Source organism: Phyllopteryx taeniolatus, chromosome 15, assembly GCF_024500385.1.
Source record: "Phyllopteryx taeniolatus isolate TA_2022b chromosome 15, UOR_Ptae_1.2, whole genome shotgun sequence".
NCBI classification, from domain to species: domain Eukaryota; kingdom Metazoa; phylum Chordata; class Actinopteri; order Syngnathiformes; family Syngnathidae; genus Phyllopteryx; species Phyllopteryx taeniolatus.
In genome coordinates, this window is record NC_084516.1 from 7,945,064 (window position 1) to 7,972,882 (window position 27,819).

The 27,819-nt window shown below is 42.5% G+C and overlaps 1 protein-coding gene and 1 long non-coding RNA gene across 10 annotated transcripts in view; one reads left to right on the forward strand and one right to left on the reverse strand.

The window, feature by feature from the left end:
* rimbp2a (RIMS binding protein 2a) overlaps nucleotides 1–27,819 on the forward strand; it is a 71,868-nt gene that overhangs the window by 34,660 nt on the left and 9,389 nt on the right. For 3 of the 9 annotated variants that reach the window (XM_061800077.1, XM_061800073.1, XM_061800074.1), the window contains exons 5-18: nucleotides 439–561; nucleotides 2,473–2,577; nucleotides 5,510–5,714; nucleotides 12,283–12,440; nucleotides 13,773–13,858; nucleotides 13,928–14,037; nucleotides 17,608–18,426; nucleotides 19,408–19,431; nucleotides 20,086–20,237; nucleotides 21,175–21,909; nucleotides 21,989–22,144; nucleotides 22,385–22,531; nucleotides 24,321–24,423; nucleotides 26,954–27,117. In XM_061800077.1, coding sequence (XP_061656061.1) covers nucleotides 439–561; nucleotides 2,473–2,577; nucleotides 5,510–5,714; nucleotides 12,283–12,440; nucleotides 13,773–13,858; nucleotides 13,928–14,037; nucleotides 17,608–18,426; nucleotides 19,408–19,431; nucleotides 20,086–20,237; nucleotides 21,175–21,909; nucleotides 21,989–22,144; nucleotides 22,385–22,531; nucleotides 24,321–24,423; nucleotides 26,954–27,117 — 3,087 coding nt within the window. Of the gene's footprint in view, nucleotides 1–438; nucleotides 562–2,472; nucleotides 2,578–5,509; nucleotides 5,715–12,282; nucleotides 12,441–13,772; nucleotides 13,859–13,927; nucleotides 14,038–17,607; nucleotides 18,427–19,407; nucleotides 19,432–20,085; nucleotides 20,238–21,174; nucleotides 21,910–21,988; nucleotides 22,145–22,384; nucleotides 22,532–24,320; nucleotides 24,424–25,465; nucleotides 26,162–26,953; nucleotides 27,118–27,819 lie in introns of those variants that run through there. The other 6 variants (XM_061800079.1, XM_061800075.1, XM_061800081.1 and 3 more) reach the window with 6 other exon arrangements.
* LOC133490250 (uncharacterized) lies at nucleotides 1,530–26,249 on the reverse strand. The gene is made up of 4 exons (XR_009792140.1): nucleotides 26,153–26,249; nucleotides 20,762–20,800; nucleotides 20,079–20,223; nucleotides 1,530–1,603 (listed from the first exon to the last, which is right to left on the reverse strand). It is a non-coding gene; the product is annotated as an uncharacterized LOC133490250 (long non-coding RNA).

Consider the following 27,819-nt stretch of genomic DNA (forward strand, 5'->3'; position numbering starts at 1 on the left):
TTATTACTGTAAGTAGTAGCCCATTTATAAACCCTTTATACGGTCACCCTAATTGTAAACTAGTACAATTATTCATTATTAATAGCAATGGTAATTTATTTAATTAATATTACTAGTAACCTATTTAGGAACCCTTCATAAGGGCACCTTTGCTGTAAAGTGAACCCATTATTAATGTAAATTAGTTAAATATTTATGACCCTTTATAAGGGTACCCTTATTATAAAGTGGTACCGTTAATATCAATACTAAAGTATTTATAATCACTTATAAAACATTTTTATAGTGCTACCATCATTTTTGTCAGGGATATGAAATGGTGTTTTTGTATAGGTCTTTGATTCACATATCTCAATTGTACATTTTACAATTGGTGCCTCTATTGCTATTGTTTACGATTTGCATCAGTGTTTCTCACCCGGAATCTTTTCCATGTAGGTACAGTCCGACTTCGATCAGCTGAAAGAGACGCTTGCCGTGGTGAGCCAGGAGAGAGACTCGGCCCAGGAGCAGCGCAGCCAACTTCAAGGCAAAGTCGAGAACCTGGAACAGGTTCTAAAGGTGAGACGTTTCTCTGATAATGTAACATATATTGTAATTTGGGCTGTTTAATACACTACACTTAGCGATTTGCCGACAAACACTCCAGGGTGATGACAAGCATGATAGAAAATGGATGGTTGGGTGGCCACAATTCCCAAATGAAATTAATATTATCATCTCCTTTACATTTGTGGATTAGTGACTGAATTTCAATCTAAATATAGGTCAAAGTTACGATAATCCTAGGGTACTTTCCTCCACCTTTACAACAAAAGGTAACCACTTTGTGAAACCCGCTCGTTTGATTTCAAAGAATCAACTGTAAAATTGATTGGTCGAAAATATAGAGGTTATCTGTATTAACAAGTATTATGTAGATCGAATCTTATCATTATGCAAATCAGTTGACACCGGTTTTAAAGGCGAGCTTGTTTCTCCAGGCTGTTCTGGCCAGCCCATATCAGGAAGACTCTTCTTCACCACGCTGTGAGAAGCAAGCTCATTACAAATCCTCGCCTCCCTGCGACACTTATCGATTGTCTGTTTACCAGGATATTATAGAGAGAAATGTGAGTGGGGAAAAACAAAACAAAAAACTGACCTGCTCCCTGGTACGGCAAAGAAAGCTTTGTCACGTTTTCATTGTGTATTGATTTTAAAGACAAAGTGACTGTTTAGAGGAAACTGCTCAGGCCAATGAGAAACAGGAAACACAGCATGAGAGAAAAACATTTCTTAAATGAGTCCTGGACGATAAGATGTAGCATTAAAAAAATAAAAATAGGGGTTTGCGTTATAGTACATAATAGCATTAATACTTGGACAGCACAGTGAAGAGTAGTGATAAGCATGTCTGCCTCACATTTTGCTCTTGATTGTGTTCAAATCTGTTCAGAAATTGCTTTGCAATTAGGTGGCGTGCACATTTTTGGCACACTTGTGGATAAGGAGAGAGCACTCACATTAATGCTAATGCTTGCATTGTACGGTCCTGTATTGTCGCAGCTTGTTGGCCGCATTGCCTTCCAGGCAGTCCAATAACCAAATGTTGTTCCATTTACTGAAACAGAAAAGACCTTTTAAACATGATTTTCCCACATTAGGCCAAATGCAATTTACTTTGCTCTTTGTGTTACGTCCGCCCTTCTCGGAAGAGTCAGTCACAGGAAAGCTGCTGCTTTGAATCAAACAGGAGACACAAAAACACAAGTGTCAGGACCGTTAATCGATGAACAGAGAGCATCTGCTTCTTCTCAAGCTGCGTGTTCTGTTGTAATACACCAGAACATACAGTAAGAGCAATATGCTTTATGCTAGATCATGCAGGGGTTAAATGAAATTAACTTTTTTCTCTAAGGCTCCCTTGACAGGCCCTCAGCAGGCCAGTGCGTTGCATCTTAGAGCTTCTCCGTGATTATGCAAAGCGGCAGCTCCCTTCTCTAGTATAGGACACCTCCAAGCTGCTCTGAGAGCTAAAGAAGCTTTTGGAGAGAGAGAGAGAGAGAGACAGAGAGAGAGAGATGACCTATACAGCTTCTGTTGCCTTTTCCCCCTCTTAAGGAGAAAGAAAGACTATAGTGTCTTGACTAGCAAGTAACCCAAACATGTTAAGTCTTCACTAGCTTGAAAGAGTATAGACGTGAGCATGCGCTACATGTGCTTTGTATGACAAAATTTGGACTTGAAGTGATAAAAATACTATAAAAATCATAGTAAAGCTTCAAGCATTAAATCCAACAGGGTAGTCAAAGCTAAATCCTTGATTGTGTTTGTGTCGATGAGATATGTATGATTTTGTGACCCTCAACATGACAAGCAGTATAGAAAATGAATGGATGGAATTTGACTTTCACTTTCCACTCAAGAAAATAACATCTCTATGCATCTTAGCCACTTCATCACACATCATAGCCCTCTGTGTCTCCGCAGCGTATGCACGAGACTGTTGAGGTGAAGCAGCGGCCGCAGACAGAGCATGACCAGGCCTTGGCGGCCCTTCACACCAAGCAGAAGGAGATCAATCAATTGCAAAAGGTTTGGAAAATAAATTAGAAATTATATTGGAATCGTAGTTGTGCTAGATTTGTTTTGCTGCTCTATTCTTCGTATCATGTCTAAATTTTGTGTGTTTGTATACTTGAGATATTAAAACGGGCCAAAATTTTGATTAATTTCTTCAATATTGTGACTTTTTTTGTCATTCAGTTAACAGTTTCATTTAATATGGTATTACCTCCACCAGGGCGATATTTTTCATTACCATTTGATTGTTCATTTGTATGATTACACAAAAGCTATATATTGTTTTAGCATTGAACGATTTCCTTTCTCTGGAAATAATGCATGCATGCATATGCGGTGCATCTACTCTATGATGGTGCTTATTGGTCCTCCTAATTAGGTCTGTTAGCTCTTGGTGGTGGTCTACACTACATGAAGTGGTATAACTGTGATGTTAGTGATGAGTCATCATTGCTACTGGATGGAAAATACAGGCTTGTTGGTGCATCTTTATTAATTTTTTTCTGTTGCTAAAAATGTCCTTTTTTTGTTGTTAAATTTACACTCTTTTTAAGCGCTTCCCCCCCCCCCCCCCTCCCTGTAGCCTACACACTTTTTCTAGAAGTCTGTTTTATATTTTTGGAGCAATCCAAAGGATCAAATCCTCCGAGTGATCATTGAACAGCATTTAGCAATATAATAGCATATTGACTGCTGTATCTTTTCCACAGCTCTACAGTGTTCACTATTGTTTATTTACTCATCACAGGCATATTGAAATGTAAAAAAAAAGTCTCAGACATAAATATGAGTACTTTGTGAATCACACTATAATATGGAGGTGTTCAGTGTACTTAAAATGCTATTACATGATTCTGCTTATACGTACTGTACATTCTGTAAACAATGATAGGTTTATCCACCTACGGCATGTATAATCATCATGTACAGTAACTTTAGTGGATTGTCTTCTGTTTATGTGCTGTGATTCACTAAGTTACTGCAAATTACTAACCACAGCGGGAAATGATGCACTCTGCCTACATAGATGAAAACGGCACCATAGCAAATGTTACCCCTTTTCGACATTACAACCTAAAAAGGTTTGTAATTGTCTATAGATGCCACAAGATGGTGGCAAATCACTTTTTTTCCCCTATTAAACAAGACTGTCTGACTAAATGAAGCTCCTTCATTTCACTTCAACATAGTTCTTTGGCCCCAAGATACCACAAGATTGTAATATTTTTATATGAGACATGGCTTTAGCCTGAGCACAAAAGTCCGTGAAAAGACGAATTCAGGAATGCTGCAGCGCGATTATGGGTTCATTATACATTTCAGTGACACAGCAAGTCAGAACAAGGGTTAGTATTCCAAAATATTATCCATTCCACATTCCCAAAAGCCACAACTTGTTAAAAATGTTGCACTTTAAAATCATCACAAGCCAAAAGAGGAAACAGCATGTCTAAGCAGTTTGTTATAGTTTTGAAGCTGTTCTTACAGTATGCCGCTGCTCCCAGCCTTACTTAGACTTAACTTAGTGTAATGTGCCTGGAAACAAATGTGTGACAGTTCATTAAACCAGAACTGTGCAAGCTTGTCTCTGTGGTGAAGCTTGTTGAGTGTACAGTGTTGACAGCATGTCAGGTGTGTGTTGTTCTCTTGGAGTGCACGGATCTTGATTATTGTGTCACGTGTCAGTGTGTGTCTTCTTCGTCCAGGCCCGGCTTCAAGCTGACCGAGACCATGAGCAAGCCGTACAGTAACATGCAGTGAACACACACAAAAAAATTATAGGATTAGAAGAAAAGTGTCATCCTTTTATCATTGCAAAATCACTACAGTATATATCAAATACTTCTTAAATCTTAAAGGAGCTTAATGTCACAAAACTGCAATCGATTGTCACCAAAATCTATTTGCATATCCCTGCGTTTGCCCACTTCATCCTCTGAAAACATCAGAACGATCGCCCCAATATTTTGGATTTTGTGTACGTTAAAGTGTTTTACTATACGCTTACATATAGAAAAAGTCCAACATCGCTTAATGTCACAAAACTGCAATCTATCTTCACCCAAATGTATGTGGACATCTCTACGTATGCCCACTTCAACCTCTGAAAATATCAGATGATCGCCCCAATATTTTTGATTTTATGGAGGTGAAAGCGTTTTCCTCATTAGAGGACTGACCCAGTGTAGCACAGAGCACGCACACGGCACACACAACCACACACACACACACACAGAGACGCACGTGCACAGCACGCGCACACAAAGAGAGAATATAGGTCTATATCAGCGACTTCCAGCTGAATTGGTTTTCACGTTTTCTGGAGACATCTTCCTGGTGATTATTTCTCTACAACTGCATTCATTTTTAGTGATATTCTGTGTGATGTTTTTTAAAAAATTTCTTTCTTTACTTTTTTTCTGAACAGAACATGGGCAGAATGTTTCAGGTATTTCTTTCCCTCTGTGATTAGTTTTATCACCCCCTCCAAGTTGTTTCTGTAGTTTTCAACATATTAAAAATTAGCGATTGATGAAAACAAAACTTCGTATTATATATAGAGAACTGTCATTGTACCTTCTGACAGTACCTTTGTTACATGAATTGTTTCAAGTCCATAGGTTTGTTAAATCCCCTTACCTCTTAGCGGTGCATAGTGTTATGTAAGTTGTGTTATCCAATATACATATGAGCAGCGGTGCAGACGACTTCACACATTCACGTACGTTGATTAGACTGCAGTGGGATTTAGCGCAAAATGCTCCTCTCAGCTCTGAAGGGACATTTTTCTAATTGCTTCTCTGTTGGATTGGCATTAACAGATCAGTAATCTTCTATTCAGAAGACTCAAATGCATTACTTGTGTGCATACTCATGCCAACTGTACGCATAAGTGCTTAATCTTGTTCTTTAACGCCCTCCACTCATCTTTTGTCTGTCAAAGGTCCAGATTTGTGACCTGGAGCAGACATGCAGGTCACAGAGTGAACACTTCCATCAGATGTCCAAAGAGCTGCTGAATTTCCGTTTACAATCCCATCCTGTGGCGATCCTCCTGAGTAAAGCCCCTTCCAAATCCCACAATCTCCTCTCAGCGGAGGAACAGCTCCCAAAAGTCGTTGTCGGATTTGAAAACCAGCCAGAAGCAGGTAGGTCGGATCTCAGCTGTACAGACCAACCTCAGATAGGCAAATAGATGAAAAGTGAAATGAAATAACAAAATAAACCATTTTGTTTTGATATTCAGCCTTTAGTCTGGTAAAATTGTGCTTTGTACTCATAATATTAAATGTTTTTATTTATTTTATTTTTTAGTAATTATTACATTGTTTTCATAGTATTCTCCCTATGATATGAGATTATTCATTCATTCATCACCCGTTCCGCTTATCCTCACAAAGGTCGCGGTAGTGCTGGAGCCTATCCCAGCTAACATTGGGCAGGAGGCGGGGTACACCCTGAACTGGTCGCCAGCCAATCGCAGGGCACACAGAAACAAACAACCATTCGCACTCACATTCACAACTACGGGCAATTTAGAGTATTCAATTAACCTACCCTGCATGTGTTTGGGATGTGGGAGGAAACCGGAGTACCCGGAGAAAACCCACGCAGGCACGGGGAGAACATGCAAACTCCACACAGCCGGGGCCGGGATTTTAACCCCAGTCCCCAGAACTGTGAGGCGGATGTACTAACCAGTCGTCCACCGTGCCGCCAAATGAGATTATTCTGGTGAAATTGCATTGTTTTCCTTAAATAAATTAATACTTTATTCTCATAATAACTTTATATAATCAGGATTTTATTTTTATGATATTCCCACTTTTTTCACCCACTATTATGACTTTATTCTGGTAAAATGTGTATCCCCCTCAGAATACAGTATTACACCATTATTCTTGTAATATTTTGATTTGTTTCTAGTAATGACCCTATACTCCTACATAGTTTTTGCAATAAGTGGTGGGTTTAGGCCAAATTGATTAGAGTGAGCGCTGCTGTGGCTTTGGTGAGTGCTACTCAGTGGGTCACCATTCTAAGATGTTCTTCTGTCATTACATGTGGAAATCACAGCCAGGCCACATAAAACACATGAAAAAATAAGTGGCCCATTAGCTACTATGCTGACAAAAGTCTTGGGACGCACCTTAATCAGTCAGTTAATCAATTTAGTTTCCCCTTGATCTGAAATTTTTATCTTGCCTCTGTCCTGTAAGACATCCATCCATCCATTTCCCATACCGCTTATGCTCACTAGAGTCGTGGGCGTGCTGGAGCCTATCACAGCTATCGTTGGGCGAGAGGCGGCGTACACCATGAACTGGTCGCCAGCCAATCGCAGGGCACATATAAACAAAAAAACATATTAGCAATTCAGAGTTTTCACTTAACCTACCATGCATGTTTTTTTGGGCTGTGGGAGGAAACCGAAGTACCCCGAGAAAACCCACGCAGGCACGGGTAGAACTGTGAGGCAGATGTGCTAACCAGTCGTCCACAGTGCCGGGCTTATAAGACATCATCAGGCCGTGATCTCCAACTCTCACTGGAGCGGTTCGCAGCCAAGTGTGAAGCGGCTGGAATGAGAATCAGCACCTCCAAATCTGAGACCATGTTCCTCAGTCGGAAAAGGGTGGCGTGCCCTCTCCAGGTTGGGGATGAGAACCTGCCCCAAGGGGAGGAGTTCAAGTATCTTGGGGTCTTGTTCACGAGTGAGGGAAGAATGGAACGGGAGATCGACAGGCGGAACGGTGCAGTGTCTGCAGTGATGCAGACTTTGTATCGGTCCATTGTGGTGAAGAAGGAGCTAAGCCGAAAGGCGAAGCTCTCAATTTACCGGTCGATCTACGTTCCTACCCTCACCTATGGTCACGAGCTGTGGGTCATGACCGAAAGAATAAGATCCCGGATACAAGCGGCCGAAATGACTTTCCTCCGCAGGGTGTCCGGGCTCTCCCTTAGAGATAGGGTGAGAAGCTCGGTCATCCAGAAGGATCTCAGAGTAGAGCCCCTGCTCCTCCACATCGAGAGGAGCCAGATGAGGTGGCTGGGGCATCTGATTCGGATGCCTCCCGGACGCCTCCCTTGTGAAGTGTTCCGGGCACGTCCCACCGGGAGGAGACCCCGGGACGACCCAGGACACGCTGGAGAGACTACGTCTTTCGGCTGGCCTGGGAACGCCTCGGGATCCCCCCGGAAGAGCTGGATGACGTGGCTGGGGAGAGGGAAGTCTGGGCGTCCCAGCTAAAGCTACTGCCCCCGCGACACGACCTCGGATAAGCGGTAGAAAATGGATGGATAAAGGAACTTAACCTAAACTTGAAATCCATTAGGCTCTCGTACATCCACATCAGTGAATATTCGCTTCCCATCAGTTTACTGTACAGGTGTCCCAGTATTTTTGTCAACACAATGTATCAAATTCATCACCTGGAGTATAATTAGTTCATTACATAAGGACAATGTTTGAACTAAGACTATCTGTGATTAAAATCCCCCGCAGTGTCCATTTGCTTTCTGAACACATTCATCATACTTAATGAGATTAGAGGGTTTATGAACAAAATAAAACATTTACCGGTAATGCCCACTTGACCATTGTCTCCCTCTACATATGCATGCTATCAATGCAAATATGCATGATGTGCCAGATCAATATCTACCCTAATTGATCACAAGCCTGATGTATGACTTGAATGTGGCTGAAGACATTAGTATTCTAAAAACATATAGCAGGACCTGCAGTGCCGGCAGATCAGCAATGAAGATCTGTTCAAGATGCCGCACTGCAAAAGCCTTCGTCTTGAAAATTTTATATATTACCATTTTATATTGTTACGGTATACCATGGGTGTCAAAACCTTTCCTTTGATGGGTTGCATACAGAAAAAGGGCCACTTTGACATTCTGCACCTTTAATTTATTTATAGTCTTCTTCTTCTTTTCCTTTCAGCTTGTCCCTTTAGGGGTCGCCCCAGCGCATCATCCTTTTCCATGTAAGCCTATCTCCTGCATCCTCCTCTCGAACACCAACTGCCCTTATGTCTTCCCTCACGACATCCATCAACCTTCTCTTTGGTCTTCTTCTAGCTCTCTTGCCTGGCAGCTCCATCCTCATCATCCTTCTACCAATATACTCACTATTTCTCCTCTGGACGTGTCCAAACCACCGAAGTCTGCTCTGTCTAACTTTGAGCGAACCTCAACATCTTCATTGCCTCCACCTCCAGCTCTGCTTCTTGTTGTCTCTTCAATGCCACTCTCTCTAATCCGTACATCATGGCTGGCCTCACCACTGTTTTATAAACTTTACCCTTCATTCTAGCAGAGACTCTTCTGTCACATAACGCATCTGACAACTTCCTCCACCCGTTCCAACCTGCTTGGACCCATTTCCTCACTTCCTGACCACACTCACCATTGCTCTGGACGGTTGACCCAAGTATTTAAAGTCCTCCACCCTTGCTATCTCTTCTCCCTGTAGCCTCACTCTTGCCCCACCACCCCTCTCATTCATGCACATATATTCTGTTTTACTGCGGCTAATCTTCATTCCTCTGCATTCCAGTGCATGCCTCCATCTTTCTAACTGTTCCTCCACCTGCTCCCTGCTTTCACTGCAGATCACAATGTCATCTGCAAACATCATGGTCCACAGGGATTCCAGTCTAACCTCATCTGTCAGCCTATCCATCACCACTGCAAACAGGAAGGGCTCAGGGTTGATCCCTGATGCAGTCCCACCTTAAATTAATCTGTCACACCTACAGCACACCTCACCGCTGTTCTGCTGCCCTTGTATATGTCCTGTATTACTCTAACATACTTCTGCCACTCCAGACTTCCGCATGCAGTACCACAGTTCCTCTCTGGGTACTCTGTCATAGGCTTTCTCGAGATCTACAAAGACGCAATGTAGCTCCTTCTGACCTTCTCTGTACTTTTCCATCAACATCTTCAAGGCAAATAATGCATCGGTGGTACTCTTTCTCTCAGCTCTGCATGAAACCATACTGTTGCTCGCAAATACTCACTTCTGTCCTGAGTCTAACCTCCACTACTCTTTCCCATAACTTCATTGTCTGGCTCATCAACTTTATTCCTCTATAGTTCCCACAGCTCTGCACATCAACCTTTTTCTTAAAAATGGGCACCCTCACACTTTTCCTCCATTCCTCAGGCATCTTCACACGCGCTACAATTCTATTGAACAAGCTGATCAAAAACTCCACAGCCACTTCTCCTAGATGCTTCCATACCTGAATGTCATCAGGAACAACTGCCTTTCCATTTTTCATCCTATTTAATGCCTTTCTAACTTCCCCCATACTAATCATTGCCACTTCCTGGTCCACCACACTTGCCTCTTCTACGCTCCCTTCTCTCTCATTTTCCTCATTCATCAACTCCTTGAAGTATTCTTTCCATCTAGCTAGCACACTACTGGCACCAGTCAACATATTTCCATCTCTATCCTTAATCAACCTAACCTGCTGCACATCCTTACCATCTCTATCCCTCTGTCTGGCCAACCTGTATAGATCATTTTCTCCTTCTTTAGTGTCCAACCTGGCATACATGTCATCATATGCCTTTTGTTTGGCCTTTGCCACCTCTACCTTTGCCCTATGTCGCATCTCAATGTATTCCTTTCGCCTCTCCTCGGTCCTCTCAGTGTCCCACTTCTTCTTAGCTAACCTTTTTCCTTGTATGATTTCCTGTACTGTGAGGTTTCACCACCAAGTCTTCTTATCTCCTTTCCTGCCAGAAGATACACCAAGTACTCTCCTGCCTGCCTCTCTGATCACCTTGGCTGCAGTGGCCCAGTCTTCTGGAAGCTCCTCCTGTCCACGGGGAGCATGTCTCACCTCTTCCCGAAAAGCTGCACAACACTCGTCCTGTCTCAGCTTCCACCACATGGTTCTCTGCTCTGCCTTTGTCTTCCTAATCTTCCTCCCCACCACCAGAGTCATCTTACACACCACTATCCTATGGTGTCTAGGCACACTCTCCCCTACCACAACCTTACAGTCGGTAACCTCCTTCAGATTACATCGTCTGCACAAAATGTAATCCACCTGCGTGCTTCTACCTCTGTTCTTGTAGGTCACCCTATGTTCCTGGCTCTTCTGGAAAAAAGTGTTTACTACACCCATTCCCATACTTTTTGCAAAGTCTACCGCAATCTGTCCCTCCAAGTTCCTTTCCTGGATGCCGTACTTACCCATCACTTCTTCATCACTCATATTTCCTTCACCAACATGTCCATTACAATCTGCACCAATCACAACCCTCTCTCTGTCTGGGATTCTCAGAACTACTTCGTCGAGCTCCTTCCAGAATTTCTCTTTCACCTCTAGGTCACATCCTACTTTCCACCTGGTCTCCTGGATACACAATATATCAAACTTTCTCCTAATCATCATGCCAACCAACTCCCGAGATTTTCCTGTCGTAGTCCCAACATTCAAAGTCCCCACATTCAGTTATAGGCTCTATGCTTTCCTCTTCTCTTTCTGCCGAAGAACCCACTTTCCACCTCTTCTTCTTCGACTTCGACCCACAGTAGCTGAATTTCCACCGGCGCCCTGCAGGTTGACTGCGCCGGTGGCGGACATTGTTAACCCGGGCCACGACCGATCCAGTATGGAATTCTTTGAATGAACGCTCATATTTGTTTGGCAAAGTTTTAAGCTGGATGCCCTTCAAGACGCAACCCTCTGCATTTATTCGGGCTTGGGACCGGCCTACAGTTTGCACTGGCTTGTGCCCCCCATAGGGTTGCATTTTTTATTTATTTATAGTAACACGCTAAAATCAATTCACAAGTTTAGGTTAAGCTAAGCGCAGCAATTCTATATTGTTTTTAAATGTGTGTCAGAAAGGTTCCAAGACTGTTGTTACAAAATATATATTTCTAAACCAAACTAAAAGCTACAGGCTCTATTTTTGGCTATATTGATTGGCGTGAATCCGGCGTGGCACATAGTGTAAATGTGTTGAGGCGCGTTAGACCCAGTGTTGGTAATTTCGTGGTCCAGCGCAGCCCGGCACATTTAAAGAGGGCCATCTGTGCTGCTGTAGGCGTGATTGTAGCCGACTTCAATCCTGTCCAATCAAAGCGGCTCCTGTCGTTCCTTTTAAATGACGTACGCTTGTACTGTCTTTGACATGGCGGAAGAAGAAACTGATTTGCTTGCGAAGTTGGCTTGTGAGGAGATCACACCATGAAGTGGGCACTTGGAGAGCGCCCTCCGCTGCCGATTGTTTGTGTGCCCCCCATGCTGGCCAATGAGATGTTTTAAAAATATATATATAATAATGATGATCATAATAATAGCAATGAATGCATTCAATGGCCTGAGAATGTACGTTTGTAAATGCCTCATATCAGTCACACGCAGACCACAAGAGCTCAGTGATACAGTGCTGTCTACCAGCTCTAATTTTCTCCAGCCATTACTCTTTCTGCACTCTTACACAATTTGTGTTCCCTGCATTTTTCATGTGTTTAACCCCAAGGACATTGATGCTATTTAAGGACAAATGCGCTGCATACTCTTGTCGATAGGGCCACACCAGCCTCAGCCATGGAAGGTGTTGGCCTGCTCACTCACTCTAACAGAAGATCAATAGGCATGCAATGAGACGCAAATGGCTTGCAGGAGGAATGAAAGTGGCTCTTTAATTGTGATGGAAATCAATTTCTCCCAGGCGATGAGCAAGCGCCAAACGTGCCACCACTGATCTCCCAGTTCTTGCAGTGCCCACAGCAGACTGGAGACAGGGAACGACCAGATTGGCCGTCTGTCAAGTCCTGCACCGTAAAAACGGACCGCGCCAGCTGCACTAAGCGGCTGACCCCATCAGCGGTGAGTCCTCAATCTTTGGATCAAGTCTTGTCGCATACTACTTACACGATGTGGAAAAGGTACCCGGTTGTTTACAGGAAGTAAATTAGATAATACAGTAAACCTCTATTTGTGGTTTGCTTCTTACAAATTCACCTACTCGCATTTTTTTTTGTCCAGTGGAACCTACCGTCTTCTTTTTCTATAACATGCAAAGATGCCACGGGATGCCTCCAAAGCCCTGGCTAAGAGGATAGTAGTAATTGGTGTCAAGGAAATATATTGCAGCTATACTTTGTATGTTGGGGAGGAGCTATGTTTAGTCTGGGTTGTAAGAAGAATGTAAGCTTGAGTCTTCACATTTTATTTTTTTTTATTAACTCATCAATCAGCTTTTTTTAACGGTAATATCGCAAGATGAGTTTGAAATTATATTAAAGTGTTTTAGAATCATCGTTTGTGGTATATTTACAATTTAAATTATTAATATAGTTAATTATAATAATTTTTAGGTGGACTCAATTAGTCGTTGACATGAGGCGAGTGTAGTGAAGGACCCAAGTGCGAAACACTGAACCGCCAGAAAAGATTTTAATAATCAATTTGAGCTCAACTGTGACAGGTTAATTCAAATGCTCACATTTCACTGTTGTGTTAATCCACGATTCACAGAAAGCAGAAACGGGGGAAACTCACACCTTATTGATCTAGTAGCAGAATCCCGAACAGTTACGGAGACAGGAACAGGCAAAAGTGATAAGGTTGAACTCTCACTGAGTTGTGTTGTAGCGTCTTGCATGTATGATTTTCAGACACTCTGACACTGATTGCATCAACAACAGGGCCATAAATAGCGAGGTGCAGGTGACTGGTGAGTGGCTAGGTGAACATGATTAGCTGACAGAATCACTAGTCTAGTAGACTGTGATTGGCTGACAGACTGGCTGTCTCTCATGGCAGACTATGACAAAAGAAGTTTTTTTGCTATTCCCGGCAGGATTCGCTCCGGGTTTTACTTTACAGTTAATATAATTTTGAGAGAGGGCAACAAGGTGGAGTAGTAGTTAGCACGTCTTCCTCACAGTTCTGAGGTTGTGGGTTTGAATCCAGGCTCCAGCCTTCTTGTGTGGAGTTTCCATGTTCTCCCCATGCCTACTTGGGTATTCTCCGGTTATTCTGACCTCGTCCCGCATTCCAAAAACATGCATGTTAGGTAATTGAGGACTACATTTTCCTTGGGTGTGAATGGTTGTTTGTCTACAGAAAACCGATGGATGTTGTCTAGACACTTTGATATGATATTGATTTTTACAGTATGTGACCGATCAGTTTCTTTTTGGGTTTGTTGTCAAGCTACAGATGGAGGATGAACCAAGATCATCATCCAGGTCCAAGCCACGCTACACTGGCCAGGTCCGCCTTTGCACTGCCCGATACAGGTTAGAAGCCTAAGCTTCTTTGTTTGTTTGTTGGGAATCCATCAATAAAAATGCAATTTCGCCTTTTAGTTATAATCCCTACGATGGACCAAACGAACATCCCGAAGCAGAGCTCCCGCTTGTGGCTGGGAAGTATTTGTATGTATATGGCAACATGGATGATGACGGATTCTATGAAGGTGAGATGTAAAATGTATTCTGGTGTTAAAAGTGTTGCGCAAATACTATTAGTAGTCGGGTGTAACGATTCGTTTTAGCAATGATTCGATTCGTATCACGATTCATGGTTTCCGATTCAATTCAAGGAAGATATTGATTCATTTAGAATGTTATGATCCAAAATGATTCAGTGACTGGAAATTGACTAACTTTTTAGCCAAATATTCATCCAGTGTGACTGTGAAATAAATATCTGCAGGAGTCAGGAGTCATTAGATTTGAGGCGTAGAAAAGGAAACAAAGAACGAAAGAGACGACAAAGACGAAGAAGAAAGTAGCCTTGACAGTGCTAACTGCTGTGTGCTAACTGAAAAATCAAGGGAAGTAAGAAATACAAGTCATACACACCGCCATATAAAGCCTGCCATGCTTAAATCCAGTGCATTATTTCCCACTATCGATACGATCGATTGATTACCTACTAAAAATATTTAAATCGATATATTTACATCCAGAAGGCTAACTTGCCAAGCACAGATCGATCCAGTTGGATCGTAGGAATACAAATCGATACATTGATACAATGAATGACTTGTTACACCACTAATTAGTAGAGTTAAAGTAACATTATCTAACTCTTGCAAAATATGGCTATAAAACATGATGTGGTCCAATTACAAAATAACAATTGAGGAAACAGAGGTTGTGCTATTAAAAAAAATTATGCAAAGTAAAAATAGTGATGAAAATGTTTTTAGGATACACCTCTAAATAAATAGTGACCATACTATATTATGCTTCTTTTAGTTGCGATATATTATTAATACAAATTATTTGCTGCTATGTACAGTATAACATTAATAACATAATAATAACATACTTATTAACTATATTCATAAAAATTTACGATTTTCTTTTTCTCTCGCAGTATACAGTGGGGTGCAAAAGTAGGTACTATGTACAGTTGTAATTGTTATACTGATTGCTTTATTATATACATTCTTGATTAATACGTATATATGGGTTTGGGGTTTTATGTATGTATTATGTAGTTTTATTTATTCTGGCCACCACCAGACCTCAGCCTATGTTTTTTTCTTTCTTTTGTCTTTCAGGGTGTTGTCAAAGATAAGTATATTCAAGGAAACCACAAACTGTTGAAACTTATTCATTCATAGAAGCATGCCAAGAAACTGTTAACATATAGACCTCTGAGTCCAAGTGTGCTTGAGCGTAGAAACTAGATTACAAAAATGTGTGAAAGACAAGGGCCAGCATTTTCAACACATACGAGATTGTACTTAATGGTAATTTGTATGTTATTCTAATTTGTCCATAATAAAAACAGTTTACCTACTTTTGCCCCCCCACCCCACAAATGTTTTTAATATATATATATATATATATATATATATATATATATATATATATATATATATTGCTGTGCTAGCCTGTAATTTCTCTGTTCTTATTAAAATAAGAATATAAGTGACAGTGTATTTATTTTGATTTTTATTATTTATTTATTTATTATTTGTCGGAGTATGTGTGTACACTTGTGCCTTAGGAGAATATCTATTTTACTCTCTTTACTACTGACTAGACAGATCAGATTTGCCATCAGATCTCCAGCGCATTATGACGGCCTCTCTATCAGACACATTGATAATCCCCGTTAGTGAGCAAACCCTGGGGACCAGTGTAGGATACCGCAGATGCCGTTGCGCTCAGCTGCACTGACTCATTAAAACTGAAGTGGGGGAGACGGTGAGATTACAAGGCGGTGTGGAGGAGGCGTGTGTGTTTACCATGAAGGAGAGAGACTCAGGCAGCAGACCAAGCTGTTGTCAAGACCTTGGTCCCTTTTAGCTTGATGACTAATTCAGCTAGGCTCAGTTTAATCATCAGCACACGCACTCGTGTGCGCACGTGCGCACACGCACTCGTGTGCGCACGTGTGCAGACGCGAACACACACGCACATGCGCGCGCGCGCACACACACACACACACACACAGCCTTAAGGGGTCAGTGGGAGGGTTCAGTGGGGATTAAAATGATTTGTGAACAAGATGACAAAAAAACAAGAAAATTGTCGCTAAGAGGTGTTCCTTGACTAAGCCATGAACTCATGGTCCAATTTAGTGTAAAATGGATGCAAGACGTGTACATTAGGAACCCAAGTATGAGGCCACCTTGCTGTTATACCTACAAGGAGTAAAATTTATACAAATATGGATTCGCCCCCTTTTAGACTCTAGATACCTCATTCCCCCACAGAGTTCCTGTCTGTCATGGGCCATAGTCAGCTATGAAGTCTCTCGGTGATATGCAATGCCCCAGGCAAACATAAGATCACTTGTTACACATGACGACGAGGACACTGACTAGCACCAATCATGAACTGAAAGTAGTAGTAAGTATGGTGGCCCAAAAGGGTCAAAAGGCTCAATACTAATTCTCACCCTGGTACAATAGACCCATTTGGCGTTAGCTTACTACTAGACGTGGGACAAAACACCCCTATTGCAGTGTTGGAAATTTTGTCAATTACTTAAGAGGTATGTACCAACACCTGGGTCTATGTGGTGTAAATTTTCTGTTCAAGAGGGGCAACTGGGAGTGTGGAGATTCCCAGTTCTGACATTCGCGCAGCTGGTAGAAGACCCAGTGCCCTATTAATTATTCACTGTCAACCTGCAACTGACAAGTGATCAGTCCAGTGTGAAGACTGCCATCAGTCAACATGGATCAGCTCCACTCCTGTAGCCTCTCTGCCAGTGGTCCCCAACCACTGGGCCGCGCAGCCCATCAATGATTAGCTACTGTTCGGGACATGCTGTCTCCCCCCCAACCTCCACCCCGTCGACACTTAACCTTTCAATCGGCAAACTACATCGCCACCACCACTACCCCGCCCAGTCTGTGAGTAGCTTCCGATCAGGAAAGTCCGTCAGCACCACATCCCCACCATCAATTAGTTGCCCTTCCGTGAACATTTTTTACTCACCTTAACCGGTCCCTGGCTGAAAAAAATTGTGGACCACTACTCAATACAAAATGAATGGATTTTCTCCTGAGAACCCATAGTGTATTGAAAGTTAATAAATCCTTCATTTGTCAATCACTAACTCATTACAGACCACAAAGCTTTCACGGATGATGATCTGTTTTCAAGGTTCTCCTCTTTCTTTGTTGTAGCGATGAATGGCAGTCACTTTCCATATATTCTTGTATTCAGATCAGGGGTTGAATGACTAAAGATTGTTTTGTATTTGTATGATGAAAGTCGAGTCGAAGTTGATTTAACGACGACTTGCTTGAGCGGGAATACAAACCGGCGATCCTCTGGTTAGAGGCCATACACTTACCCTCTGCGCCATGCGGCACATAATAGCTTTGGCTATTCCACCTGGCAACGGCATCAGTGAAAGTCCTCTGCAAATTAATTGATCGGAAGATGAGATGCCCAAAATGCGATTGCCGATTAGTTGACTCCAAGCGTTAATGTCGGCTCATTGACTAATCGGTTCAACCCTAATTTCAGACACAACTTCTACCCATCACTCTCTACTTGTTTCTCGATTACAGGTGAGCTGCTGGATGGCCAGCGAGGACTTGTTCCATCAAACTTTGTAGAGTTTGTCCAGGACAAGGAGAAACTGTCCATTCAAGCTGGAGATGGAGGAGAAGATCTTGGTCCAGTGGAACATACACCCTTAGCCTTGAGGTCCGTGGACGGAGGTGCTGGCCAGGATGGTCTCTTAGGCTCTGCAAATGCCTTGGTACCCTATAGCAACGGGACCGTGGGGCCCCTGGACCCGGAGGACCTGGCTGAAGACGTTGTGCCTTATCCCCGAAAGATCACTTTGATCAAGCAGCTGGCTCGCAGCGTCATCGTGGCTTGGGAGCCTCCGGTTGTGCCTTTGGGCTGGGGGAACGTCTCTGGCTACAATGTGTTGGCGGACGGCGAACTACGGGCCAGCATACAGTTTGGCGGGCGTACCAAATGCTTGCTGGAGAAACTGGACCTGGACGGCTGCGTTCACCGTGTGTCGGTACAGAGCGTCACCGACAGGGGCTTGTCGGACGAGCTGCGCTGCACCCTTTTAGTAGGAGCCAACGTGGTGGTAGCACCTTGCGGCCTCCGGGTGGATGACATCCAGCGGGACACAGCCGAGCTCTCCTGGTTGCCTAGTAACAGTAACTATGGTCACACCGTCTTCTTGGACGGAGTAGAGCATGCAGTGTTAAAGCCGGGGAGGTATAGACTACGCTTCTTCAACCTAAAGCCGCTGACGGTGTACAAAGTGACGGTGGCGGCACAGCCTCACCAGGTGCCATGGCAACTGCCTCTGGAGCAGAGGGAGAGGAAGGAAGCGGGCGTGGAATTCTGCACTCAAGCTGCAGGTCAGCACTACATCATGGAGACAGTATCAATAATGTATGCATAGCTTCATAGACCCCAATAAACTGTCAATACTTCTACTTAGGATTTAGAAAAGATGAATACTGTAGATACCTGTGTATGTATATTTCTATTTACTTTCAGATTTTAATACAATGACAATATAAAGTCTATGCTCACCAGCCACAACATTAGGTACAACATCATAATCTAATGAAATTAAAAACAAGTCAAATCCTGCCTTTACAAAGATATTGATGCCCAGTTTTGACAGTGGTTATTATTGGGGGTGCGGTTTGCAATGTTGTAGCCAAACGGCGCTGCACAATTCCATAGATGGGTGCAATAGGGAAAAATATAAACATGTATCTCCACCTTTGTCCACATTTTCATTAAAATTGAATAGGTTAATCTTGCTACTAATATCTACTAATCATGCTACTGGCTAATGGACTGGTACGTTATTACAATTAAAAAATAATAAATAAATTGATTTAATTTATTGTTGGCAGACACCAGTGGTTTTGTGAATTGGTGGGGCGGTGCAGCAGCTTGAGAAAAATAAATGATCCATTTTCTACACTGCTTATCCTGTTGAGAGGTGCTGGGACCTGGAGGAAAAGGCAGACTACACCCTGGACGGTGTCACTAGCCATTCACAGGGTAGAAATAAAATGTTTTATTTTATTTTACTGAGCTAGGGGAGGCCACAGCTCTTTTATGTTACCTGTAATTTTGAAAACCACTTGTTCATGAAAGCTGGGAGTACAGGTGTTTGGCCTTGTTGGAGGCCTGCACTTGATGGAGTGCTCCTTTTGTAAAGGAGGATTATTATTATTTTTAATACCTTGTGCATTAGAGCTCATAAGAGTAAGCATGCACGCCCAATGTTTTGACTGGTGAGTGGGTTGCACTGTATTGCAGATGAGTACAGGTCCAACATTTCCTTACTGTGCCATTGTTGTGTATTGTATCTCGTCTAGGTCCAACACCGTATTGCAGAACAGGTCAGAATCAAATATCAAACCTCAGGCTGGATTTCACTTGCGTGTCACTCCTGAATGATCTGTGGCATTTCTATTCACTAATTAAATCACTATGTTATTCAAAACCAAATAAAATGCAATTTTGCCCAGCTTTCCTTTGCAGCAATTTACTAATTAGAACAAAACCAAGCACCACAAGATATGATCACTTATTATCCCGATGAGTCATTTTCTCCGCCTATATCATAGCCCGGCTTAACCATTATGTAATATAAAACAGTGGCACTACTCACTGAAATGACAGTTTTGCATAAGTACACGGGTTGGCATGTTCAATCAAGTTATGTATGACTGCAATCTGATGATCGATAATTTACTACGATACCACTTGTGATTGGTGTTATTTTGACATATAGTATATTTAGTAACACACATTACCATCTTAATGTGAATGTAGCCCACTAGCGGTGTCACATTATCCTAATAATGCACACTTAATATGCCGCATGCAGTTATAAATGAGCCCATTTGGTTGTTTTCAGACTTCCACACCCACCTCACCCGCTTCCTGTGCATGTTGGTGCATTTGGGGAATGCTTTAGACTCATTTGTCTTGTTTGTATGTCAACTGTATTAATTGTGAATGAATTCCAAACCTCCTCTTTTACCTTTCAGGCCCTCCCTTGCCTCCGCAAGATGTACAGGTGCTCTGTGGGCAGGCACCCGGGGTCCTACAGGTCCGCTGGAAGCCACCCCTTCTGTCTCCCACAGGCACGTCTAATGGTGCCAATGTCCTTGGCTACGCTGTCTGCACTAAAGGACAGAAGGTGATGTGGATTTTTTTTGTTACCCATGCTCTAGTCATCTTTGACTTTTCAAGAATCCCAGTCGCTGTGTGGATCACAAATGGCTCACTTATGGCTGTATATTCCATTAGTATTCCAAATACACATACAACACCAACACTTGCTTTACAGTGTAACATTTATGATTCAGTATCAGGAGCTAAGAAAAGCTTATTCTGCCCTCTGGTGACGACAAGACTGAATCAGCCCTTTACTTGAAAAAATGCTTTTATTTTTTTAATTTGTTGCTTGTCTTCACTCATCCGCACTCTTTTCCAGATCCTTTCAGTCAACTCAAAAGTAGCCGAAATATAAATGAATCATCCCAATATTGTGAATTTTCAATTCATCCAATACACCATGGAGCCTCTCTCTCTCCTAACAATTTGTTGAAAAGCAGGGTACGCTAATATTACATATACTCGATGATCCATTTTAACATACCGATTTTCAACATCATTTCTTCTCATATTTCTTACAACTGCTGTCATTGTCCCAACACTGACCTGTGAGAGGCAGTATGGTCGCACAAAGCAGTCAAACTTCTGGAAAATAAAAAGAGGAAGAAAGATGAGTTAGTAGTTATACAAATACAAGAAGCTAGCCTAACTGTTCGCATAGCTTGTGACTACATTATGGTTTCAAACTCTTCTCCTTATCATGGTTATTGTGGTGAATACTTGGGAGAGATGTTACACAAACACTCAACAACCAGTTGCTCTTCTTCTCTTTGCTGTGACTTCTACCAACTTATAAAAATTGGTTGAAAATTGATATGAAATAAAAACAAAAGGATTGGAATGCTGTTGTTGTGTTTACTGAGCAAATTTAAACAGCAAATTTCCTAGTACATATCTTCATGTTGTTGTGAAGAATTTTCTTTGCCAATGCCAACCGACTGCGTCTGTCTTGAAACCAGATAGCAGAGGTGATGTTCCCAATGGCAGACTATGTGACTGTGGAGCTGACGCGGATACAGTGCCTGGAGGCCAGGGAGGTCATAGTCAGGACGCTGTCCGCACAGGGGGAGTCCCAGGACTCTCACGTCGCCCTCATTCCAAACAACCTGCTCGTGCCTCTACCTCCGCTCCCTCTGCCAGCGCCGATGCACGCCCACCCCCACGCCCAGCCTCACCTTACATCTCCTCACCACCCTCATGCCACCCCACAGCTTACTGCCCCACCCCAAGCCCACGGACAACCGCTCCCACCCCACCCACACCCTCAACCCCAACCGAGACTCCCCCACCCGGGCGCGCCCCAGCCAAACCAGAGTCGGCCGCCGCATCCTCATCCGCAGCCCCTGCGCCTCCTTCAAGGTCCCAGGCCCCAGCACCGACTGCCTCTGCAGCCCCACGCTCATCCCCACCCTGTACCTCAGAGACCAGTAAGTGCCAGAGACCTGGATGCCAAAGAGCAAGCCGGCCACAACAGGGCCGTCGTCCCGCCCGGTTGGGACCTCGCACGCTCCCCTTCTTCCCAGCCGCCTGTACCCATGCAGGGCCACACGCTTGAGCCCCCTCCCCCTGGAAATCCACGTTCCCCCTCCCCTCAGAGGATTCTACCGCAACCGAGAGGCACTCTCATCCCAGACAATGTGGCCAAAGCCATTGCCCGAGAAGCAGCGCAGAGGGTGGCGGCAGAGAGCGGCAAGGTCTGACCATACTACGTAAAGACACACTCATGGTTGTCATGGCAACACTGCAAAAGTACCCTTCTGTCTCACATTTCAGGGCGACCGGAGACCTGTGAGCTACGGGGAACAGGATCAGTCCTTTCACCAGCATCACTCTGACGAGGAAGAGGAAGACGAGGAAGGGTTCGCACGTCGCCGACGAAGAGGCCCTTCGGTTGATGAGTTCCTCCGAGGCTCCGAGTTAGGCAGGCCGGTATGTGTAACGTGGCGAGCTGTCTCACAGCATCGGTTTGAACAGACTGACCTTAGACGAAAAGTCTATTACACGAGTGTGTGAGTGCAAATCTGGCTGGTTGCATGCAAACACGACCGTGCCGGCGTCTCTGTGTGTGCGTTCATGTGTCGTGCGTGTTTGGTGTGTGCATGTCTGTGTGTATGTGGACTTAAACAAGCGGGTCTGTGTGTTTGTGTGTTTGTGTGTGACTGTCAAAAGCCTCACTATAGTCACAATGAAGATTATCACAGCGAGAGCAGCCGCGGCTCTGACCTGTCTGACATCATGGAAGAGGATGAGGAGGAGCTGTACTCAGAGATGCAGCTGGACGAGGCACGCCGACGCAACTCGCACAACACACCCAAGGTGCAGTTCTTTGCACATGCTGTACTTACGAAACCAGCGAGACTCATCACCATCCAAATTTATTGTTGGTTTTAGCGAACTGCACAGGCACAGATACTGCGGCCTTTTCTTGTATTTGGTATGTGTTGTTAGCGTGTGCTGAGTTTAGACTAAGTACAGTAGAACCTCCAAAGTCGAACACAAATCGTTCTGTGATGCTGGTCGGGTTGTTTTAATTTAAAAACAAAACAGAAAAAAAAAATAGGTTTGAATGGATTCATTCTTGGCTCAATCTGTTGCCATCATGAAACCTTTATTAATTGTACATGAAACATTTTCACATACTTAACTGTCATACAAGTATAAAGACAATTTAACCACTGTGTAATAAAACCAAGATTAAGTCAACCTTGTGACAGACAAGTGGTGTCTTAAGATACTGTACAAATTGAATTTGTTCCGTTTCGAATATCATCTTTCCCCACTGAAATTAATATAAATGCAATTCCAGTTGTCCCCACATACTCGCGGTTCGACACCTGTGAATTCACCTATTTGCAGATTTTTTTCCCCAGTTTTTTTCCCTTTTGGGGGGCAGAGCCAGTACAGAAAAATGCCTATTGGCGGTTTATCCCCATTGAAGATTTCTTTGGGTTTAAAAGTACTAAAACAAAAACTTTTCAATGCAATTACAATTTGCATAAATTTTCCGCAGATTTTTCCGATTCACAGTCCCTAGTCTTTCACTGCAAGGAAACCAATGAATTGATGGCGTCCGGATGTTGTGACGGTTGCCACAATCGAGCGGCGGGAGTCTGAAGCCCACTTGTATCTCAAATCTTTGCTCGTAACTCAAGACACAAAAAGGCCAAGCGACTGCTCGTATCTCAAAACTCATCAGTCCAGACACTCGTATCTTAAGGCACCACTGATGGAGAGGAAACATGAAGTAAGGTGAAGGAGAATGATACTGTCACCTTGTGGTATATTATAGGTATTGCTGTCATTAATAAGTAACAAGTGGATAGATTTGTGATTCACTCCTCATGGATTCACCTATTTACAGATTTTATTTTTTAACCTAACTGTTATTCGCTAAAAACTTGCCTGTTCATTTTTGTTTTAATGCTCATTCCAAAGCCATGGCTAACATAGAATTACATGTTTTTGCGGTATATTGTGGCATCTTAGTGTCAAGGCTCTATGCAGAAATGAGTTGAGGAGCTTCATGTAGTGCTTTGCTACCATCTTGTGGTGGGGAGCATAAATTAATTGCGGATTTTCGCTACTCACGGTAGAGCTCGGTCCCTAACCCCAAATAGCAGGAAAATCTACTTGGTAAGATTAATTTTTGTGTTTATTAATTGTATTTCTCCTATTGTACTTAGCATCCAGTCCCCTTCCTACGTTGCGGTTAGTTGCATTTCGGGTTTTGTTTATTATCTATTAAAGCATGTGTTTCTTTAGAGAACACTACCACTTATGCGCCGTTCGACTTTGGAGGTTCCACTGTATCGGCAAAAATTTGAAATCATGGGTTAACAATAAAGGGGGCACTTAAAGGGTTCGTTTAATTCACGCCTCCTACTTTATGGTTAGAATTGTCATTTTAGAACAAAACACTTTCTTGTGGGCTTGTTTGTGTGCGTTTGCGTCAGTGTGTCTGTGTTTCAGTGTGCCTGTCTGCGAGCGCTGCATGAGTTTGTTTACATACAATCTGTTGGAGTATGCCAATGCACATTTCTGTATATTTTGCACAAACACTCATCTGTGGACAGCATGTGAAAAGTTCCTGTATTCTACATTGTAGTTAAACACTCCATCTAGAGGCCGCCAGGACCGGGAGAGCGGGCGAAGGATTCATCACAGTGGCTCGCAGCCTCAGAGACGACCACTCACGGTCCCTGCCATCGGTCGGTATAGCCAGCTTTAGTTAATATACTTTTCCACAAACGGTCCATGCATGAGATTGTGGACATCATTGTTCATTTTTTCACAATGTTTCATGAAATATTCTGCAGTAACTATCTAAAAGGTGATAGAAAAACACACACAAATTCAACCCCTTCAACCTTTTAATTTAAATGAAATGGAAAATTAGATTTAAAGTGATAATACTAATAGACAATAACGGAAAATGACATCAGCGTATGTATGATGGAGAATTATATTTACAAATGTTTTGTATTTCCACAAATAGTGACATCTGCTCTAATAGTCATGGCATGGCTTTGGTTTAAAAAATTGAAAAATCTCCCGCATGTGGGGAAATGTGTTATTATCCACTGAAACCATTGAACTTTTTGGCAATAATTCTAAAATGTCCAATATGTTTAGCACAAAGACAACACTGCACATCACCAATAGACAGTAAAGCATGGTAGTCATCATGCTTTGGGGCTGTTATTCTTCAGGTGGGGACTTAATCTAGGTGAAGGGAATTATGAACAGTTCCAAATACCAGTCAGCACAAAACCTTCAGGCTTCTGCTCGAAAGAAAAGAAAAATGTCAGCAAAGCTTACTAATATCTGACATTTATTTGGGGTTAATCAGAGACAAATTAGATCCTGGCAGTCGTGTGCTGACTGCCACGTAAAATTTAAGTTCATGAGTTTTGAAAATGATTTATCTTTTTTTATATCACAAAAGAATGGCAATTGAGCAGGGGTGTGTAGACTTTTTAGATCCACTGTATGGTATATGTTGTCACACATACTGTACAATACCCCAAAATCAATTATATACTGTTTATATTTACATGAGGGATATTATTTCCATACAAATATTAAATGAATGTTCTGTGATGACTTCAGCTCATAACCTTTGTGAACTTTCTAAATGTCTTTCTATTTTTCACATTATTCTGTCTTTCTACATTAATGTCCAGTTAACCTTTTGGATGGAATTATGTTGGCATTGTAACCCCGGCACCTTCTGATTGGTGTTTCCTGTAGAAGTAACCTCTGAGAATAACAGTGAGGGAAACATGTCCCCCATCCCCGAGGAGAATAGCTATGGCAGAGTAGCTCGGTTCAGGACCAGGTCTTCCCGCAAGCACGGGGGCGGCAGCAGGTCTCCCCATGGTACGTGCTGCAGCCTGCAGTCCTGTCTGATGCCGCCACAGCACGCCAACCACAATGCTATTAGCAAGTTGGCAAATGGCAAGGAGGAGCTGGAGACATTTGCGAGTCGTGTTGCTTGGTGGTGGAAAAATTCCCACCATTTTTGGGAAGCTTTCCACCAACTCCCCATATCAAATTTTCCCAGATAATTTTAGAAATATTCCGAGTTGGAAACTTTTCATTGCGAGTGTATTGTTCAGAAGATATGAAATTCATGCTAATTAACTAAATATTCTGCACAATTTCAAACAGTAATAGTTTTGTTGCTGGCTAGTTGAAGGCATTTTTGGCCCATTAGTTTTTGGTAGAAAAAAAAAAACGTATTCAACGTATATAATGTTTGCGATTATGGAGAGAAGAATGCAGTTGTGGAAAAAATAAAGGCGTCCAATAAAGATCTAGTACTTTTCTTCATTTGAGTAAATAAACACACCCCTAGTTACCAAATGAAGCAATACGGTATCTTGATTCCTACATAAAGTTTCCAACTTTGAGAATTCCAGAATTTTGCAACCCTACCTGCAAGTGCCTGCTTCTCTTTGATTCTTATGCTCACTGTTGAACGGCATGATTGCACTGCACCGATATGGCGGCCCCACTACTCAATGGGGTCTGGGTTATCCACAGCTGGAGATCATGATTGACTGATTGCACAGTGACCGCTTCCCTCACTGCACTGAGCCCCAGATGCCTGCTTCGACCCTCCCTCTTTGCGTTATTAGCACAACGGTGACACTGTTGAAAGCATTTCAGCATGAACTTTTGAATTTGGTTGCACATTTGGGGTTGATGCATCAGTTATTAACAGGATGAAAACAATTCACATCATTTATTTGGCATATGCATACCAGGGAGTCATTTTTCGGCCTTAAACATGATGCGAAGGGATTCACTCTGCAGTGTCCACAGCGAATAAATGACTTTACAAGGTCGGCGTGGACTATCCTGCTGAAGTTTCTTGTCTTGTGTATCATTCCCTATATGTTGGGCCATGATCTGTCTTGCTTCTTGTCTGTTACAGCACAAAAAAAAAACATGATCAATTGATAAATGTTTTTCAGTCAGTCAGCATGCTGACAAGCTGTCATGCATTATTCCATAGAGAAAGTGGATATGTGTATGCCATTGGATTTTAGCCCCAAATGAGTTCCAATAATTTTTTGCTCCTTATCCCAAACAAGATCACATTAATATCAATAAAGTTACACTTTTACATGTATTTGTTTCTGAATGCATATGTCCTCAAAGGTTGATTGTCACCTACACTGCATCTCTTCTGTGTCTCGGGCCACTTTTTTATTTCTTATTTGTGTGTTCAAGATGGCTACAGGGATCGTCACTCTCCCACCTACTTTGATGAGTCTGAGCCAGAGGAGGCCTTTCGGGTATTTGTGGCGCTCTTTGACTACGATCCTCTGTCCATGTCCCCTAACCCAGACGCCGCCGATGAGGAGTTGCCCTTCAAAGAGGGCCAAATCATCAGGGTGAGGCTTTCAGATTCACACATCGCATCACACGGACCGGCCTAAAAGTGGGCAAGAACTTTCAAACTAGGGATTGGAAATGATAAGTATTTAGTGATTCCGATTCATTCCTTATCGATTCCCATTGGGTAAGGGAATGAAATAATACAAATGGGTTTGTTTACTTTCACGCTTTAATATCATCAGTTTTGGACAGAATATCCATCATATTTAGGATGCAGTCATAATCTGTCATGTATCCTTAGGAAAAATAAAAAAGTAGACTGCTTAAAGAGAACAAAACTCTTAATTCAGTGTTTGTGTACCTTACAAGATACCAGCGTGCCTTCAGAAATTTTATATATTTGCGTTTTTATGCCTAACTGAGACACCAACTTTAAACACTCTTCTACAACAGACTTCTAGCTTCTACCTTTAATCATTCCTGCCAGACTATCTGCTCTCTTTTAATCCAACAGGTATACATTTTTTCACTGGATAGGTTTCCCAAGATGTGATACTTGGGCTACAAAAATTGGGGAATATTTACAGTGCTTCTTTTGCATTCCACTTGATCACAAAGTAATTCAGACAAAAAAAAAACAGACTTGTTCTGCGGAGAAAAAAAAGGGCCATATTTTGACTTGGTTTTGCCTGTTTTTGTTCTTGTAAAATTAAACTTATTGCAACATTTTTCTCAAAAAAACTTCTCCAAACTTTATT